We start from the raw sequence: 18,811 nt of genomic DNA on the forward strand, positions 1-18,811 counted from the left end.
CATCAGCAGCCAAGCTTTGGAAACGCACTCGAGAGGCGAGGCTCAAATCTTATATTTAATAAGAACCACTTCGATATCACTTTCTTAAAGCAATTAACATAGTATCAGAGAGAAGCACAAGATGCAACAGATCCAGAGTTCTAAGACAAGATTTCTACACTTCAGGAGGGCGCAGACCTGGGGTCATCGCCTTGGCGATCGTCTCTGCATGTCACAGGCCAAGGCTGGAGCAGAACTTAGTCACGGGGACACAGCAGATCAAATGCTCACTTTTCATCCCGGTTTCACTCCTGCTGCTTCTTTTTCAGCCATTTGAAAGCACTCTGTGTTACACCAGTGAGACCAGGCAAACCACCCCAGCAGGCTTTCTGCCCCACCTCGAGGGTCCTTGGAGCAAAGCGTTCACCTCCACCTTCCCCCCACCCCCTTCCTTCTGGCTAGTCAGGCATTTGTTTTCCTTATGGAGCACTAAGGAAAGGCATCTCCAAACCTTTATGTTTTAAAGGATTAGAGAGCACATCACCACCAGCATGCTCAAGTCCAGGTTGTCCTGTGTTGCCAGAGGCAAGCTCCCAAGCTCATGTATGCCATCTCCAGCAGGCAGCACAAATGGCACTGGGCAGCTGGAGCTGCTGGGCAGTGCACCTTGCTTGTGCCAGGGGCTGCCACCTCCTGAGTGGAGCCACGTGGACATCCCAGAGTGACTGTGGCTGGCAACCCAGAGCGATAAATGGAGCGAGTCCCTCCTGCCTGGTGGCTGCAGCAGGCCCTGCCAGTTCCAGCAGCTGAGGTGTAGCCACACATTCATTTCTGCTGCCGGGGACGGGGACAGAAGCCTCCAGCAGCTGAAGCAGATGGAAGGCTGGGGGCCGTGACACCTTAGACCACCACAATTAAATCTGACAAAGCCCATCTGCTGGTGCCCTGAGCGCTGGCAGGACTCGAGCTGGACCAGGAACCAGGAATTACAGCACAGGCAACATCCAAGGGCTTTCTGGTTGTTTGTCCTGAACCGGGCAGGCTTTCCCCAGCACTGAACGACGTGTGGCTTCTCCTGATGGCTGGCAGCAAACTGATTGCTCAGTTAAAGGGCATTTTGATACCATTCTGAACCATAGCTTTGAAGTCTCAAATGCCCCAGACTTCCCTGGAGTTCACTCCATTATTAAATCATTATTGGTTTTTTTTTTCTTAGAAGGCAGCAACAAATGCAAGGGGAAACACATCATGCACCTAAAGACACTGTGATCATCTTGCTTGGTTGGTTGGTTGGGGTTGGGTTGGGTTTTGTTTTGAGGGCTAAAATTTATTACACAAGAGATGGTGCAACAGCAAAGAGGAGAGCAAAAAAATCTACATTGATTCCCTATGCTGCAATTCAGGACAACCAAGAGGTAAAACCTTGTTTAAGGAAGGCAAGGGGGGAGGGTGTGGGGGAAAGAAAGATAATTCAGAGGCAACCCCAACGGATGAAGAGGTCTTGTCAAGCCTAAATGAACAAACCAGTCCTATGTGATGCTCGTTGCTGTAGAAGGAACAGTGAAATGTATCTGCTTCTGCTCAATAAATTACTAAAACATCAGTTTACAAACCTGCTGCATGGCATTGAAAATTAAAGTCATTAAACATCCAGGTAGCTTCATCCTGATGCAAATGGAAGACAGGCATGAGTGCTCTGCAGCAAACGACGCTGTGCACATCCCGGCGCTGGGAAACATATTTACATCTACAGCTCATATATTAATAGACTTTAGTGCACCCTAGCCAGAGGGCAACCAGAAAGAGTATTATTCTGTGAGAAGGACAGGAGATGGGCTGGCTTCTCCTCTCTCCCCACCAAAGCCTGTACCCATCAGTGTGGCACCCGTGGAAAGCAACCACAGTTCCCTTTTCCAGGTAGCCAGACATCAGGACCCCAACCCAATCTATGGTCTTCCGTGATGGCTGAGTGGATCTGGTAGCCAAGATGACTGTGGGCCAAAAAAAAAAGCAGGTGAGATCACCCCATTGTATTTATTAACAAGCCTCAAACGACTTCAAGGTCAAGCTTTTCAGCCAAACTGCCCTTCATTTGGCTCTTGTCCTCCCTCTTGCTTCCTGACTTCACCACAGCTCATGAAGGTCTGTGGTGACATGCAATGTTTGAGGTGGCCCTAGACCACAGCCACACACTAGCCAGGCAGGGTTGGAGTGCTCAAGCCTCAGGAAGAGAACACCACTACCAAGTTATGGATGTCTTCATTCAGAGCAAGGATGTCTTAAACCCAAACCCCACAGCCTCCATGGGAGGGAAGCCCAGGAGAGACTTTCTTCCACAGCACCTGCTCTCAGCCTGTTGCACACACCAGCACATCCACCCTCACTTCTAAACCAGCAAAAAACCCAAAAGGCTAAAGGTGTGTCTCCATGGGAACAGTGCCAGGCCAGTGGCCCTGCTGGCAGGGCAAGGTGGAACCGCAGCTCACCAGGTGCAGGAAGCATCCCACAAACTTTACTCATCGTGTGGTGAGTAAGGGTAGGCTACTGCACAAGCAGACAGGGAGACATCCAGGATCTTCTCTCCTGGGGTCTCCATGGGAGGGGCTGGTGCTGCACTGGGCTGGTTTGGTCAACAGCAGTGTGTGGGCAAGGGAGAGGGAGCAATGGGAGATCAGTAGGATTTTGTTTGATGCCATCTGTGATTGAGGGTTGGAAAGATCCATGGAAACTACTGGAGAGAGATTTGCCTCTCCCACACTGAAGAAAGGGACTGCTGGATGCAAGGGCAAGAAAGGGAGGAGAGAGAGGACCTAGCAAAAGAGCACATCTTTAATACTCTGCTCACATGGGGCTTGGCAACCTTTTCTACTCACCAGCATGGTGGTTTTGGTGCTTGCCAGGCAGCTATATCCAAGGTCTCTCAACTCCAATGGTGGTGCAAACCTACCTGGCCCTTTGGGAGAGCGTGGTGTTGTCTGGGAAAGGAACAATTTCCTGACAGTAAAATGCTCACAAGACTGCATGAGCTTATTACAGTCATTCCAGCAGAAATAAGTGGTACCTTTTAGAGTGCTTGCTAGAAGAAAATAGCAGTTCTGACCCAATTTCACACAGTTGGAATCAGCTGTGGGAGACTAATATACAATAAAAAGACACAAATGCCCATTTCCCCCATGTCCTCTCCTAATAACATGAATAAAGCTCTGTATTGATATTTTTGTCCTTTCCAAAGGAGTCCAGGCAGGTCAGTCCAAGTCAGCTGTGTTTCCAGTCCAACTCCTCTGACTCTTCCACCCTTTATTTGATGACATTTTTAATTGTCCACCTTTGTCCCGTGCAGCTGCGAAGAATCAGATCGATGCCGGCCATGCCCCTGTTCTCCACTTCCAAGCACCGTCCAGTCCCCTTGTTCAGGATGGCACCGTTCTAGAATCAAAGGAAAGGGGAGGGAAGTGTTAAAAATCTTCAAGGCATGGGGTTCCCTGTGAAACAAACCTTTCAATCTGAAGAAGAGAAGGCTGAGGGGAGACCTCATCCTCCTCTACAACTACCCCAGAAGAGGTTGGAGTGAGGTGGGGGTTGGTTTCCTCTCACACGTAACAAGTGACAGGACATGAGGAAACAGCCTCAAGATGTGCCAAGGTTGGATATTAGGAAAACTTTCCTCCCAGAAAGGGTTCTCAGGCACTGGAATCAGAGAATCATAGAATCAATAAGGTTGGAAAAGACCTCAGAGATCATCAAGTCTGACCTGCCACCCAACACCTCCTGACTAACAAACTATGGCACCAAGTGCCACGTCCAATCCCCTCTTGAACACCTCCAGGGATGGGGACTCCACCACCTCCCTGGGCAGCACATCCCAATGGCCAACAAGAGAAGACTGAGAGGGGATTTAATAAATGTTTACAAATATCTGAGGGCTGGGGGTCAGCAGGGAGGGGACAGGCTCTGCTCAGTTGCACCCTGGGATAGGACAAGGGGCAATGGATATAAACTCCAGCCCAGGAGGTTCCACCTCAACATGAGGAGGAACTTCTTCCCTGAGAGGCTCACAGAGCACTGGAACACGATGCCCAGAGAGGTTGTGGAGTCTCCTTGTCTGGAGACTTTCCAGCCCCATCTGGATGCATTCCTGTGTGGCCTGTGCTGGATTCTATTGTCCTGCTCTGGCAGCGGGTTGGACTCGATGATCTCTTTGGGTCGCTTCCAACCCTCAGCATCCTGTGAGCCTGGGATCCTTCAGTTACCTGACACCAAAGACAGCGTGCCTCAGTCCCATGCTTTGGGAAGCAGAGAGGCAGAACCCATGGCAGACTCATCACAAACCTGTATGAAATTCCAGCGCTTGTGGAGGCTGCTCTTGACCTTCTCACAGTCGAGGAGCTGCGGGAAGCGGCTTTTCACGTTGTCCACCAGGCAGCGGGTGTCGGGGAGGAGCGTGGTGGTCCCGAGGGCACCGAGGTGAAGGAATCCCTCCTTGGTGTAGCGTGCAAGCTGGGGGTGGGGAAAGCAGAGGAAGAAGACCATCAGCATCTTTGGAACACCATGAAAGAGTGATAGAGGAGAGGACAAGTTTGCAGAGATCAGGAGAAAAAAAACCAAGATGGTGCACAGAAGAAGTGGAACTGACAAGAGCTATGCACCCCCCAGCCCCCTCCCCCCCCCCCCCCCCCCCCCCCTTTTCCCAGCCTTTTATTCTCGTTGTTTTGAGGCTGTTTTTGTAGGTGACATGCCAAGAATAGAATCATAGAATCAATAAGATTGGGAAAGACCTCAGAGATCATCAAATCCAACCTGCCACCCAACATCTCATGACTAACTCAACCATGGCTTCAAGTGCCACGTCCAATCCCCTCTTGAACACCTCCAGGGATGGGGACTCCACCACCTCCCTGGGCAGCACATCCCAAGGGCCAACAACTCTTTCTGGGAGGAACTTTCTCCTCACCTCAAGGATAAAATTCCCCTGGCACAGCTTGAGACTGTGTCCTCTTGTTCTGGTGCTGGTTGCCTGGGAGAAGAGACCAACCCCCTCCTGGCTATAACCTCCCTTCAGGTAGATATAGAGAGCAAGAAGGTCTCCTCTGAGCCTCCTCTTCTCCAGGCTAAACAACCCCAGCTCCCTCAGCCTCTCCTCACAGGGTTTCTGCTCGAGGATTCTCACCAGCCTCATTGCCCTTGCTCTAAGCCTTAAATGCACCATGAGGCACTCTCTTGGGCCTGAACACCCTGTAGGCTGGGGGGGATGGATGATTTCAGCTGGAGCCAGCTGGCTCAGATGGTCATGCTGGAAAAGTCTGTGGCTTCTCACATGCTAGGCCAGCCAGCATTGCTTTGGCCTGCAAACAGAGCTGTTGGTGTGTCTGGCACAGCTGCCGGCAGCTCCAACAGCAGCCGGGGAGCAACAGCAGCCAAAGGGACCAATATGTAACTGGCCTTGTTCCCTGGGGACACAAGCCCAGACCTTCCCCAGAGCTCAGCATTGCACCTAACTCCCAGCATCAACAAAACTCGTGAAGGGTCTGGAGAGCTGGTCTGGTGAGGACTGGTCAAGGGAACTGGGGTTGTTCAGCCTGGAGAAGAGGGCTGAGAGTTGACTCTCTACAACTCCTCAAAAGCAGGTTGGAGTGAGGTGGGGCTTGGTCTCTTCTCTCTGGTATCAGGTGATAGAACAAGAGGAAATGGCTTGAAAGTGTGCCAGGGGAAGTTAGTTTGGATATCAGGAAATATTTCTTTCCTGCAAGAGTGGTCAGGCATTGGAACAGGCTGCCCAGGGAGGTGGGGGAGTCACCATCCCTGGAGATGGTCAAGAAATGTTTGCACATGGCACTTTGGAACATGGTTTAATGGCCACGGTGGTGTTAGGTGGAATGTTGGACTTGACCTTAGAGGCCTTTTTCAGCCAAAACAATTGTATGATTCTATGATCTGACCACCCAGTGCTCCCAAGACACACCTTGGCTGCCAAGGAAGTGCAGGCTGGGAGCATGGGGCAGTGCTGATGGTCTCAGGGGTGTTGGGCAAGGCACAGAACCACTGGCACTGACACAGCCCTTCCATGGTGGTGGGGCTGCACACAAAGGGTTCCTCTATTTGCAATCCCACCAGAAATATTACCTTATACACATTAAAATTCAGGAGTGGAAGGAGATGAATGCCAGGAGCCTGGGTTTTGTAGTTCAGGGGGAAAGATATACACAGCTGCTTCTTTAAATTATGAATCAATGCATTATCTAGCAGACAAATCAGGAGAGTTCAGCACATTAATTAACTGAGCAGATCTGTGACCCAGATGCTTAAGGAGAGAGAGTAAATCACAGTGGGAGTTTGGGTTATCTTGGTTGGAATAATTAAACACTGAAAATCAAGTTAAAACAATGTAGCAGGGTCTGACTCCAGCAACAGTAGGTAGAGTTAGGCTGCCTGAAGTAAGCTTTGTCCTCCCTCCATGATTCCAGCTGCAGCTATAGGTGTGCTGAACCCTTTGGCTGACCCCTGTGCTGCCCTTCTGTCTTGGTGCCTGGTGCCTCAGTTGTACATTTAGCCAACTTGTTGTGTATCACAGCAAGACCTCCTCTACTCTACAGAATGAGTGGTCAGGCATTGGAACAGGCTGCTCAGGGAGGTGATGGAGTCACCACCCCTGGAGGTGTTCAAAAACCGTGTAGCTGTGGCACTCTGGGCCACAGAAGGCCAATGGCATCCTGGCCTGGATCAGGAATAGTGTGGCCAGCAGGAGCAGGGAAGTCCTTGTGCCCTGTGCTCAGCACTGGTTAGGTCACACCTTGAGTCCTGTGTCCAGTTCTGGGCTCTTCAGTTTAAGAAGGACATTGAAACACTTGAAGGTGTCCAGAGAAGGGCAATGAGGCTGGGGAGGGGTCTGGAGCACAGCCCTGAGAGGAGGGGCTGAGGGAGCTGGGGTTGCTTAGCCTGGAGAAGAGGAGGCTCAGGGGAGACCTTCTTGCTCTCTCCAACTCCCAGAAGGGAGGTTGGAGCCAGGTGGGGGTTGGTCTCTTCTCCCAGGCAACCAGCACCAGAACAAGAGGACACAGTCTCAAGCCATGCCAGGGGAGGTTTAGGCTGGAGGTGAGGAGAAAGTTCTTCCCACTAAGAGTATTTGGCCATTGGGATGTGCTGCCCAGGGAGGTGGTGGAGTCACCATCCCTGGAGGTGTTCAAAAAGGGATTGGATGTGGCACTTGGAGCCATGGGTTAGTTGTCATGAGGTGGTGGGTGATAGGTTGGACTTGATGATCTCTGAGGTCTTTTCCAACCTTATTGATTCTGTGATTCTATGCTTTTGTGGGCATCGTGGTGCTGGGTTGAGGGTTGGACTTGATAGCATCTTGGAGGTCTTTTGCAACCTTAATGATTCTGTGATGCTTCACATCTCACCAAGGTCCATTTGCCAGAGGTGGATTCAGTAGAATGCAGAGGTCTGCATGCTGGGCAGCCTGCTCTGTGCAGGGCTGGTGCTGGTGTGGGGCACAGTACATTAGTGCAGTGCAGCATCTGTTCTTCTGCTCCCCAGATCTCTTGGCAAAGTGATCATTGAAACACAGCATCAATAAGGTTGGAAAAGACCTCAGAGACCATCAAGCCCAACCTATTACCTAATACCTAACACCTCCTGACAACTAAACCATGGCTCCAAGTACCACATCCAGGCCCTTTTTAGACACCTCCAGGGATGGGGCCTCCAACACTTCCCTGGGCCGCACATCCCAATGGCCAATCTCTCTTGCTGGGAAGAACTTTCTCCTTACCTTGAGCCCAAACCACACAGAAGACTACAATGCTCTGCAGCTTTACAGTAATTCCTTCTCCAAAGTGCTGTGCTGGTGCAGCAGGGATGGGAAGGAAGGCAGCCTGCAGAGCTTAAATATATGACCAACACCTCCTCCTCCCATGGATTTTCTCTTCCCCTGCTGATCCACCAGCAAGCTCAGCTCAGCTCACGCAGTGTTGGGCCCCCAGCAAAGGGAGGCTGGAGAACCTGGGAATGACTCCTTGGGCATCTAGAGCCCAGCTGAAAGCTCAGATTCCCATTGTTTGGTTTTTGCAGTTTGATGTTTCAGTGACCCAAGCCTTAGGTGAGCTGGTGCTCTCGGTGTTTGCAGCCAGGCAACCCATCTGCATTTCAGCACCTACACAGAGGGTGAGGCTGCTTGTCTTGCCAGATGAAAGAGATACACAAAGAAAGGAAAAAAAATGAGACAAGCCCTCTCCATGACAGACAGAAGAAACCATCCAGAGGCCTCAAATGGGCAGTGTGAGTTACTCTCCTTCTCTTGTATCCAAAATGTTTCCTACCACGTACTTAATTAGTGTGCTAGACACTTCCCTTTCTAATGAGGTTTGGCAGCTCATCTTCAGACAGTTGGCCTAATGCCCACAAGGCAACACAATTTCTGCTCTTACATGCTGCTGCCTGATGTGGTGGGGGAAAATAAGTAGAGCAAAAAGCAAATCTTTCCTGACGTAGGGAATGGCTGGGGGGATGCAGGGAGACCTGCATCAAGAATAGTGTGGCCAGCAGGAGCAGGGAAGTCATTGTGCCTCTGTACTCAGCACTGGTTAAGCCACACCTTGAGTCCTGTGTCCAGCTCTGGGCTCCTCAATTTAAGAAGGACATTGAGAGACTTGAAGGTGTCCAGAGAAGGGCAACAAAGCTGGGGAGGGGTCTGGAGCACAGCCCTGTGAGGAGAGGCTGAGGGAGCTGGGGTTGCTTAGCCTGGAGAAGAGGAGGCTCAGGGGAGACCTTCTTGCTCTCTCCAACTCCCTGAAGGGAGGTTGTAGCCAGGTGGGGGTTGGTCTCTTCTTTCAAGGAACCAGCACCAGAACAAGAGGACACAGTCTCAAGCTGTGCCAGGGGAAGTTTAGGCTGGAGGTGAGGAGAAAGTTCTTCCCAGAGAGAGTTGTTAGCCATTGGGATGTGCTGCCCAGGGAGGTGGAGGAGTCCCCATGCCTGGAGGTGTTCAAGAGGGGATTGGATGTGGCACTTGGAGCCATGGTTAGTAGTCATGAGGTCTTGGGTGCCAGGTTGGACTTGATGATCTTTGAGGTCTTTTCCAACCTTATTGATTCTATGATTCCATGATTATGGAAAATGCATTAAGTGCATCTCTTTCTTAGATGTGTCATCTGCTGTGTCTAGTAGCCAGATAAATACAGCCCTGGGTGTGTGTCTGGATCTAGCACCTAACATCTGATCTACTCTTCTGAGCACAGTGGAGGCTCCCAACAGCCATTGCAAGCTTGAAGCCTGTTCAGCTGTCAAAGCTTAGAGTGGTTACTCCCCAAATTCCTCTCTAATGTGCAAGCTCCACCGTGCTCCTGAGATATTTATGGATTTGGTTTGCTTTTGATGGCTTAATTCTTCTACTGGTATTTTGCTCTTCTCCAGAGGGAGCTGGGGCCTCATCCACAAGGTGACAGCAAGAGCTGAAGCTCTCAGGTAAATGGAGTCCTATGGTGAGACTCCAATCCTGCTGCCATTGGGTTTTTCTTGAGCAATTAAAAGGAAGAAAATGAAGAGCAGAGACCAGCACTTGAGGTGGCCTCTTGGGCAGCTGTGGGGAGCGTGGCTACAGCCTGGCCAGCACTTTCTATCTGGATTTGCCCCAGAAAAGAGATGGAAAGCAGCTCTGACTCATCACCACAGAGTGCAGCAAACAATGTTTTCAAGAGCTGCTCCAGACAGTGTCCTAGCTCTCACTGCCTGCTAAGCAACTTAGTCAGACTCCAGGAAGCAGATGAGGCCAGGCAGGAGCTGAACAAACAGCAGAAGACAAATGTGGAGGCACCAGCCTGAGTAAACACCTGAAGGAGTTACCCCCCAGCCTGGCACAGGACAAGAAATGAAGAGAAAGACTGAGAGAAAGAACCAGAGAAAAACCATTACAAAAATATTAACAAGCTAACCAGTTAGAAGTGATTAATATTGATGAGCTCTTCAACCTCTTAATCAATGTAAGTGGCCCAAAGCCACATCCCCAAACAGAAACACTGACTCATAGCCACATCCTCTTACAAACACCCTCCCAGCTAAAACTCCACCTTGCAAAGACCATCCTACCCCCCACCTTCAGGTACCACTCTGGGGGGGCTGCTTTTCCCCCAGGGGACCCACAAGCCCCCAGGGATGCTGGGGGAGTGGAAGGGTGCATTGGTCACACCAGCACCCACTGCATCACTGAGGCTGCTCTCCAAGCTGGCACCACCAATCCATCTTCCTTGATTGCTGTTTCTGGCTGGCTGCATCTCGGGGATGGGAGGAAGCTAATTAGACATCTTAGCACCTGGGAAATAAAAGCCTTGATGACCTTCATTGACTGGATTGGAAAATAATTTCGGGTTGTTTAGCTTCCTTTCTGCACAGAGCAGATCATCAATTAGCAAGCCCAAGGAAAGCACCCAGTCTTTTTCTTTGAACACAATTTAATCTGATGTGCTGGTTTGTCACCCTTGCTGCTGCCATGTCCCAAATGATCTCTGTATTGATGGGTTTTGTCCTCAAGTTCTGAGGCCTAAATGGGCAAAACATATTTTAGCCTCTAATTAAATGAAATGCTCTGCTGGGTGAACATTATCTTAAGTTTTATGGTATTAGAGTGCTTTCTATCACCTTAATATATCACCACAGCTCTGTCACTCCAATGAGGTATTACTGTATTATTAGTGTAATACATCATTACAGCAAGGTGTTCCCATGATCTACTGCTTAAAAGATGAAGCCATCAAGAAGGGGGGTAAGGAGGGGGGGAAATTCCACAAGTAGCCTGAATATAATTACAGGATGAAAGGATCCTTCATCAGCAAAGCTGATAATGACTTGACGTGGAAGTGCAGGGACCCCTCACACTAGATCAGGTTGCTCACAGCCCCATCCAGCCTGGCCTTCAAAACCTCCAGGGATGAGGCTTCCACCACTTTCCTGGGCACCCTGTCCCAGGCTCTCACCACCCTCATGGGGAAGAACTTCTTCCTAACATCCAATCTCAGTCTACCCATTTCAAGTTTTGTTCCATTCCCCCCAGTCCTATCCCTCCCTGACACTGTACAAGTCCCTCCCCAGCTTTCTTGGAGCCCCCTTCAGATACTGGAAGGCCACAATTAGGTCTCCTCGGAGTCTTCTCTTCTCCAGACTGAACAACTCCTACCACTCCCAACTCCCTCAGTCTGTCTCCATAGCAGAGCAGCTCCAGCCCTCTGCTCAGCCTCGTGGCCCTTCTCTGGACACCTTCAGCACTTCCAGATCCAATTCTGTGATTCTGTGAAATCCCACACCTTGAGTCCAGTGTCCAGTTCTGGGCCCCTCAATTTAAGAAGGACATTGAGACACTTGAAGATGTCCAGAGAAGGGCAATGAATCTGCAGAGAGGTCTTGAGCACAGCCCAGTGAGGAGAGGCTGAGGGAGCTGGGGTTGCTTAGCCTGGAGAAGAGGAGGCTCAGGGGACACCTTCTTGCTCTCTACAACTACCTGAAGGGAGGAGTTGGTCTCTTCTCCCAGGCAAGCAGCACCAGAACAAGAGGACACAGTCTCAAGCTGTGCCAGGGGAGGTTTAGGCTCAAGGTGAGGAGAAAGTTCTTCCCAGAGAGAGTTGTTGGCCATTGGAATGTGCTGCCCAGGGAGGTGGTGGAGTCCCTGTCCCTGGAGGTGTTCAAGAGGGGTTTGGATGTGGCACTTGGTGCCATGGTTAGTAGTCATGAGGTGTTGGGTGACAGGTTGGACTTGATGATCTTTAAGGTCTTTTCCAACCTTATTGATTCTCTGATTCTCTGATTCTATGAAATGAAAGTAGGGAGAAAGGGAAGCTACAGAGAAAACCCAAGCAGTTCCCCCACTAATAGATGCTACAGCAGGAGTGCTGTGAGCAAAGACCAAGATCTCCTCCACATTTGGATACAGGAATGGGATCATAGGATGAGAAAAGTTGAAAAAGACCTCTAAGATCAGTAAGTGAAATGGAAACAGCAATCAAGGAAGATGGATTGGTGGTGCCAGCTTGGAGAGCAGCCTCAGTGATGCAGTGGGTGCTGGTGTGACCAATGCACCCTTCCACTTCCCCAGCATCCCTGGGGGCTGTGGGTCCCCTGGGGGAAAAGCAGCCCCCCCAGAGTGGTACCTGAAGGTGGGGAGTAGGGGAGTCTTTGCAAGGTGGAGTTTTAGCTGGGAAGGTGTTTGTAAGAGGATGTGGCTATGAGTCAGTGTTTCTGTTTGGGGATGTGGCTTTGGGCCACTTACATTGATTAAGGGATTGAAGAGCTCATCAATATTAATCACTTCTAACTGGTTAGCTTGTTAATATTTTTGTAATGGTTTTTCTCTGGTTCTTTCTCTCAGTCTTTCTCTTCATTTCTTGTCCTGTGCCAGGCTGGGGGGTAACTCCTTCAGGTGTTTACTCAGGCTGGTCCCTCCGCATTTGTCTTTTGCTGTTTGTTCAGCCCCTCCCTGGCTTCATCTGCTTCCTGGAGTTTGACTAAGATGCTTAGCAGGCAGTGAGAGCTAGGACACTGTCTGGAGCAGCTCTTGAAAACACTGATCACTTCTACCCACACCTCCATGACCACCAGCGCATGTCCCAGCGAGCCACATCTGCCCAGGTTTTGAGTGCTTCCAGGGATGGTGAGTCCACCACTTCCCTGGGATACATCCATCACACCTAACTGCATCCATCTGGATATTACATGCTTAGCTTAAACTGATTGGAGTCACCAGCAGAGCAGAAAGTCAGGATACAAAGCAGTTATATAGTTAATGTAGGTAATACAGATTTAATAACTAGTGAATATCCATCCCCAGGAGCCAGCAGTGTGCCCTCAAGGCCAAGAAGGTTAACTGTATCTTGGGGCTTATGAAGAAGAGAGTGACCAGCAGGTCGAGGGAGGTCCTCCTCTCCCTCCTAGACAGGCCACAGCTGGAATAGTGCCCCCAATTCTGGGCTCTCCAGTTCAAGTGGGACAGGGAACTACTAGAGAGAGTCCAGTGAAGGCTCCAAAGATGCTGAGGGGCCTGGAGCATCTCTGTGAGGAGGAAAGGCTGAGAGCCCTGGAACTGACCTCCTTCTCACCCTCTCTTTCACTCTCTCTTTCTTTAACCTGGAGAAGAGCAGCCCAAAAGAGGTCCTTCTCAAGGCTCAGAAAGGGTGGGGGCAAGAGGATGAAGCTTTTCAGTGGTGCCCAGGCACAGGGTAAGGAGAAACAGGCACAAACTGGAAGCCAGGAGGTTCCATCTGAACAGGAGGAGAATCTTGTTTGTCGTGAGGGTGCTGGAACCCTGCAACAGGCTGCCCAGACAGGTTGTGGAGCCTCCTTCTCTGGAGAGTTTTCAGACCTGCTTGGACATTGCCATCCTGGGCAAGCTGCTGTGGGTGACCCTGCTTTAGCCTTTTCTTTTTAGGATCCCAGTATCAGGAGAGAAGTGAGGAGTTTTGGAGACCACATGAACCTTGAGCAAAGGCTCCACTCTGTGCTTTCAGATGCTGAACAGCTCAGAAGGAATTGCAAGCCCTTGTGTTGTGTTTTTTTCTTCAGTAGATGTATGTATAAAACAAGTGAGCTATTTGAACAAAGTATTTACATTACTCTAATTATATTCCCAGCAATAAATTACAACACACAGCCCATTAATTAAACAGGAGCAGTGAAAGTCCAATTTCTCCTGTGTGCCTTTGCCCATGCTTTCTGCAAAAGGCTAATTTCAGAGCTTCTGCACTCACTGATAGCTACTCAAAGGGGGGGGAAAAAATAGGCATTTTCAAGCAGCTACACTAATTGCATGTATCACAAAACAAAGGAACTGCCAAGGACTGGCTCTCAGCTGCAGCAAGAAGGGACAATGTGGAGGTGGAAAAACCAAGAGAAACCTCTGCTGAGCTTATGCAACAACAAAGCCAAAGGGAGCTTCAGAACATGAGGCAGGTAATGAAAACATCAGAGAATCAGAGAATCAATAAGGCTGGAAAAGACCTCAAAGATCATCAGGTCCAAACTGTCACCTAAGACCTCATGACTACTAAACCATGGCTCCAAGTGCCACATCCAATCCCCTCTTGAACACCTCCAGGGATGGGGACTCCTCCACCTCCCTGGGCAGCACATTCCAATGCCTAACAACTCTCTCTGGGAAGAACTTTTTCCTCACCTCCAGCCTAAACTTCCCCTGGCACAGCTTGAGACTGTGTCCTCTTCTTCTGATGTTGGTTGTCTGGGAGAAGAATGAACCCTCTCCTGGCTACAACCTCCCTTCAGGGAGTTGGAGAGAGCAAGAAGGTCTCCCCTGAGCCTCCTCTTCTCCAGGCTAAGCAACCCCAGCTCCCTCAGCCTCTCCTCACAGGGCTGTGCTCTAGACCCCTCCCCAGCCTCGTTGCCCTTCTCTGGACACATTCAAGAGTCCCAATGTCCTTCTTAAACTGAGGGGCCCAGAACTGGACACAAGACTCAAGGTGTGGCCTAACCAGTGCTGAGTACATCCTTCAGTTCAATCACAAAATCACCTAAGGAAAAGACAAACAACCTGCTTTTAGCCACCCATCATCCTAAAGCCCAGGGTTAGCAATGTCAGCCTAATTTGGTTTCTCCTACTATAATGCACTTAGAGGTTCAAGTTTCCATCCAGAAAGTCCAGGAGACAGTTTGTGCCATTTAAGAAAAAAACCCCTTTGTGCATTTAAGCAGAGCTAGGTTATATTTAGCAGTGGCTCAATCAGCCACAGTTGACTGATCTTTGTTTAAAGGCAAAGAGAAAGCAAAGTGAGATTTGTTTCTGCCCCAAAGGACTGCTGCAGCAGGCTCCTAGGCTCAGGTGGCTCCTGAAGTTTGCAGTTCAGGCTCAGATGAGCTTTGAGATTAGGTAGTCCCTGTGAGCCTGGAAACCCATGTTGTGAGAGTGGGCTCCTCACACATCAATTATACATTTTTATTAGCTGAAAAGGAACATCAAATGAAATTTGACCAGCAGAATGAGAGAAGCGATTCTCTCCCTCCACTCTGCTCTCATGAGACCCCACCTGGAGCACTGTGTCCAGGTCTGGAGCCCACAGCACAAGAAGGATATGCAGCTGTTGGAGAGGGTCTGGAGGAGGCCATGAAGATGATCAGAGGGCTGGAGAACTTCTCTTATGGAGACAGGCTGGGAGAGTTGGGGCTGTTCAGCCTGGAGAAGAGAAGGCTCTGGGGAGCAGCCTTCCAGTACCTGAAAGGGGCTACAGGAGAGCTGGGGAGGGACTTTTGATAAGGGCTGGGAGTGACAGGAAGAGGGGGAATGGATTGAAGCTTGAGAAGGGCAGATTTAGACTGGAGATTAGGAAGGAATTCTCTACAGTGAGGGTGGTGAGACACTGGAACAGGATGCCCAGGGAGGTTGTGGATGCCTCCCTGAAGGTGTTCAAGACCTGGGCTAGTGGGAGGTGTCCCTGCCCATGGCCAGGGAGTTGGGACTGGATTATCTTTAAGGTCCCTTCCAATTCAAACTATTCCATGAATATATCAATCTAGGAATCCTTCAGTACTGCTGGATCCTGGCACTCCCTAATCTGCCCTAGATGCAGTGTCCTGAAAGACCAGCCTGAAGCCTGCTGTTGGTTTTAGCAGACACCAACAGTGACAGAGCTACTGTTGTACACAATGTTGTTCCACCTCTACAGTTACCAAAGCAGTAGCATTCTCATGTTGCTTTCCTCTTTAAACATGGCAGGGAAAAGAAAGAACTATAGAAAAGGCCTGATCTTTGAGGTCTTTTCCAACCTTGTTGATTCTATGATTATCACTAACTTTTAGCTAGATGATATTTCATGATGTTAGATGTCTTTAAGTGATGATCATAGAATCAGAGAATTGTTAGGGTTGGAAGGGACCTCAAGGCTCAGGCAGTTCCAACCCCCCTGCCATGGGCAGGGACACCTCACACTGCAGCAGGTTGCTCACAGCCACCTCCAGCCTGGCTGCAAACACCTCCAGGCAGGAGGCTTCCACCACCTCCCTGGGCAGCCTGTGCCAGGCTCTCACCACCCTCATGGGGAAGAGCTTCTTCCTAACATTCAGTCTGAATCTACCCACTTCTAGTTTTGTTCCATTCCTCCCAGTCCTGTCCTATCCCTTTTTCCCCTATCCTGTCCCATTGCCCCCAGTACCTATCCTGCTGGATAGGTAAGAGATCATAGATCCATGGAATTATAGAGTAACAGAATGATTTGGGTTGGAAGGGATCTTACAAGATCATCTAGTTCAACCCCCCTGCCATGAGCAGGGACAAGTTCCACTAGACCACATTGCTCAAGGCCATGTCCAACCTGGCCTTGAACACATCCAGGGAGGAGGCATCCACAATTTCCCTAAAATTTAGGATAAGAAGCTATTGGGTTGCTCCAAAACTTTTGGAGAAGCAAAAGGATTGCTAGAAAACTCTGGTACATCCCAGCCAAGCTGCAGTGGCTAATTATCACCCCATTAAAAACCCCCAGCTTGCTGTCTTTACCCTGTTGGTAGGTTTTTCCTCTGCTGGGTGGAATGCTCTGCTTGTGTATGTCCTGCTCTGCTCAGCTGCTGTTGGCTTTCAGCATTCTTCATCTGGAATATTTTCATGAATTATGCTTTATTTTTCACTTGCAGCTTTGGCATGATTATGGTAATCCAGCACATAGCTACCGAAAGGTAGCTGGGAAAATGCCCTTTGATAGCTGAAACACTTTCAACAACAACCTTGTGCCTTAGATGTCTGTGAGAGAAGCCAACACACAAGCTGCACATCCTTGCTCTGTCCCCTGCCCATCCCAGTGCTCCCAGAAGAGGTGGCCCCAGCCAGAGCAGCTCCTCACCTGCGGCCCCCAGCCGTGGCATGGGTACAGTATTGCTGTGTGGTTCTCCTGTGGGCCCTGGTCAAGGCAGACGTCTTTGGCCTTGTTGTTTCGAAGCTGTAAGAAATGCAAAGTGCAGAGTTATGTAGCTCTGTCTCTTTGGAGATAAGACACCAAGATAAGCAGCCTTGTGGCCCTGTCTCTTAGAATAGAATAGAATAGAATAGAATAGAATAGAATAGAATAGAATAGAATAGAATAGAATAGAATAGAATAGAATAGAATAGAATAGAATAGAATAGAATAGAATAGAAAACCAGGTTGGAAGAGACCTTGAAGATCATCAAGTCCAACCTGTCACCCAACACCATCTAATCAACTAAACCATGCAACCAAGCACCCCATCCAGTCTCCTCCTAAACACCTCCAGTGATGGGGGACTCCACCACCTCCCTGGGCAGCACATCCCAATGGCCAATCTCTCTCTCTGTGAAAAATTTCTTCCTATCATCCAGCCTAAACATCCCCTGGCACAGCTTGAGACTGTGTCCTCTTGTTCTAGTGCTGCTTGCCTGGGAGAAGAGACCAACCCCCACCTGGCTACAACCTCCCTTCAGGGAGTTGGAGAGAGCAAGAAGGTCTCCCCTGAGCCTCCTCTTCTCCAGGCTAAGCAACCCCAGCTCCCTCAGCCTCTCCTCACAGGGCTGTGCTCCAGACCCCTCCCCAGCTTTCTTGCCCTTCTCTGGACACCTTCCAGCATCTCAACATCTTTCCTAACCTGAGGGGCCCAGAACTGGACACAGGACTCAAGGTGTGGCCTAAGCAGTGCTGAGCACAGGGCAGAATGACTTCCCTGCTCCTGCTGGCCACACTCTTCCAGATACAGGCCAGGATGCCATTGGCCTTCTTGGCCACCTGGGCACACTGCTGGCTCATGTTCAGCCTACCATCAACCAGTACCCCCAGGTCCCTCTCTGCCTGGCTGCTCTCCAGCCACTCTGTCCCCAGCCTGTAGCACTGCATGGGGTTGCTGTGGCCAATGTGCAGAACCCAGCACGTGGATGCATTTATTTCCTGCAAGAGTGGTCAGGGATGGGAGCAGGCTGCCCAGGGAGGTGGTGGTGGAGTCCCCATCCCTGGAGGTGTTCAAGAAACCTGTGGCCATGGCACTTGGGGATATGGTTTAGTGGCCATTGTGGTGTTGGTTGGACTTGATGATCTCAGAGGTCTTTTCCAACCAAACCAGTTCTACGATTCTGTGACACCAAACTGCTGTGCAGTGATGTCCCCAGCCTCTGCTGCTAGGGAAGGAACAGATATGGTCCTGTCTCCCCAGGCACAAGGAGGCAGGGAAAGGTTTTGTGTGCCTCATGTTTGCTTTAAATCCAGAGCTTAATGCTGACTGCTTTTATGTAATAATCACCATTCAAAACAGCCAACTTCCTTGAGCACAGTTTTCTTTGTATTTGGCCATGTGTGGTGGTAACAAACATATTTTTAGACTGCCACCAGCATGTTGCCAGGAGCCTGAAATCAAGGCAGAATTGCCTGTATTTTATCAAAACCTCAGTGCTCGAACATTCTGCTAGCACAAGCCCCTTTGAATCGCCACAGCAATGCAGAAGGACAAACAGGGATGGCAAACCAGCCACCAAGTACCAAAAGACAGACTTTGGGTGGAGCATGGAAGTGCTAGGTTCATGCCACAAAGCCAAATGGCCACTGTAGCCCAGCCACCAGGATGCTGAGCTATCCTCTCTCCAGGCTCCCCTCATAGAGGAGTTGGACTTTTGGGGGAGGTTTTAGCTTGAAGGCATTAAGTAACTTTGATAAGAAATCTTTCTTAACATTAATGCCCATCTGGGGTGCTCAGGCTGTACTTCAGGGGCCGCTCTCTGGGCCGCTCTCCAGGGTCAGAGCGGCTGGAGAGAGGCCAGGCAGAGAGGGACCTGGGGGTGCTGGTTGATGGTAGGCTGAACATGAGCCTGCAGTGTGCCCAGGCAGCCAGGAGGGCCAATGGCATCCTGGCCTGC

General features: G+C 50.1%; 1 protein-coding gene across 1 annotated transcript in view; it reads right to left on the bottom strand.

Annotated features, from left to right (window-relative positions):
- Positions 1-1,261: 1,261 nt before the first annotated feature.
- The window catches only part of GALNT17 (polypeptide N-acetylgalactosaminyltransferase 17), a 298,218-nt gene continuing 280,668 nt past the window's right edge, over positions 1,262-18,811 (bottom strand). The window contains exons 9-11 of the mRNA XM_068154430.1: positions 16,800-16,895; positions 4,309-4,476; positions 1,262-3,405 (exon numbers count right to left, since the gene is read on the bottom strand). Coding sequence (XP_068010531.1) covers positions 3,277-3,405; positions 4,309-4,476; positions 16,800-16,895 — 393 coding nt within the window. The 3' untranslated portion in view covers positions 1,262-3,276. The remainder of the gene's footprint in view (positions 3,406-4,308; positions 4,477-16,799; positions 16,896-18,811) is intronic.

This window comes from Melanerpes formicivorus, unplaced genomic scaffold (assembly GCF_026170545.1).
Source record: "Melanerpes formicivorus ecotype bairdi unplaced genomic scaffold, bMelFor1.0.p_v2 SCAF_29, whole genome shotgun sequence".
Classification (NCBI taxonomy): Eukaryota; Metazoa; Chordata; class Aves; order Piciformes; family Picidae; genus Melanerpes; species Melanerpes formicivorus.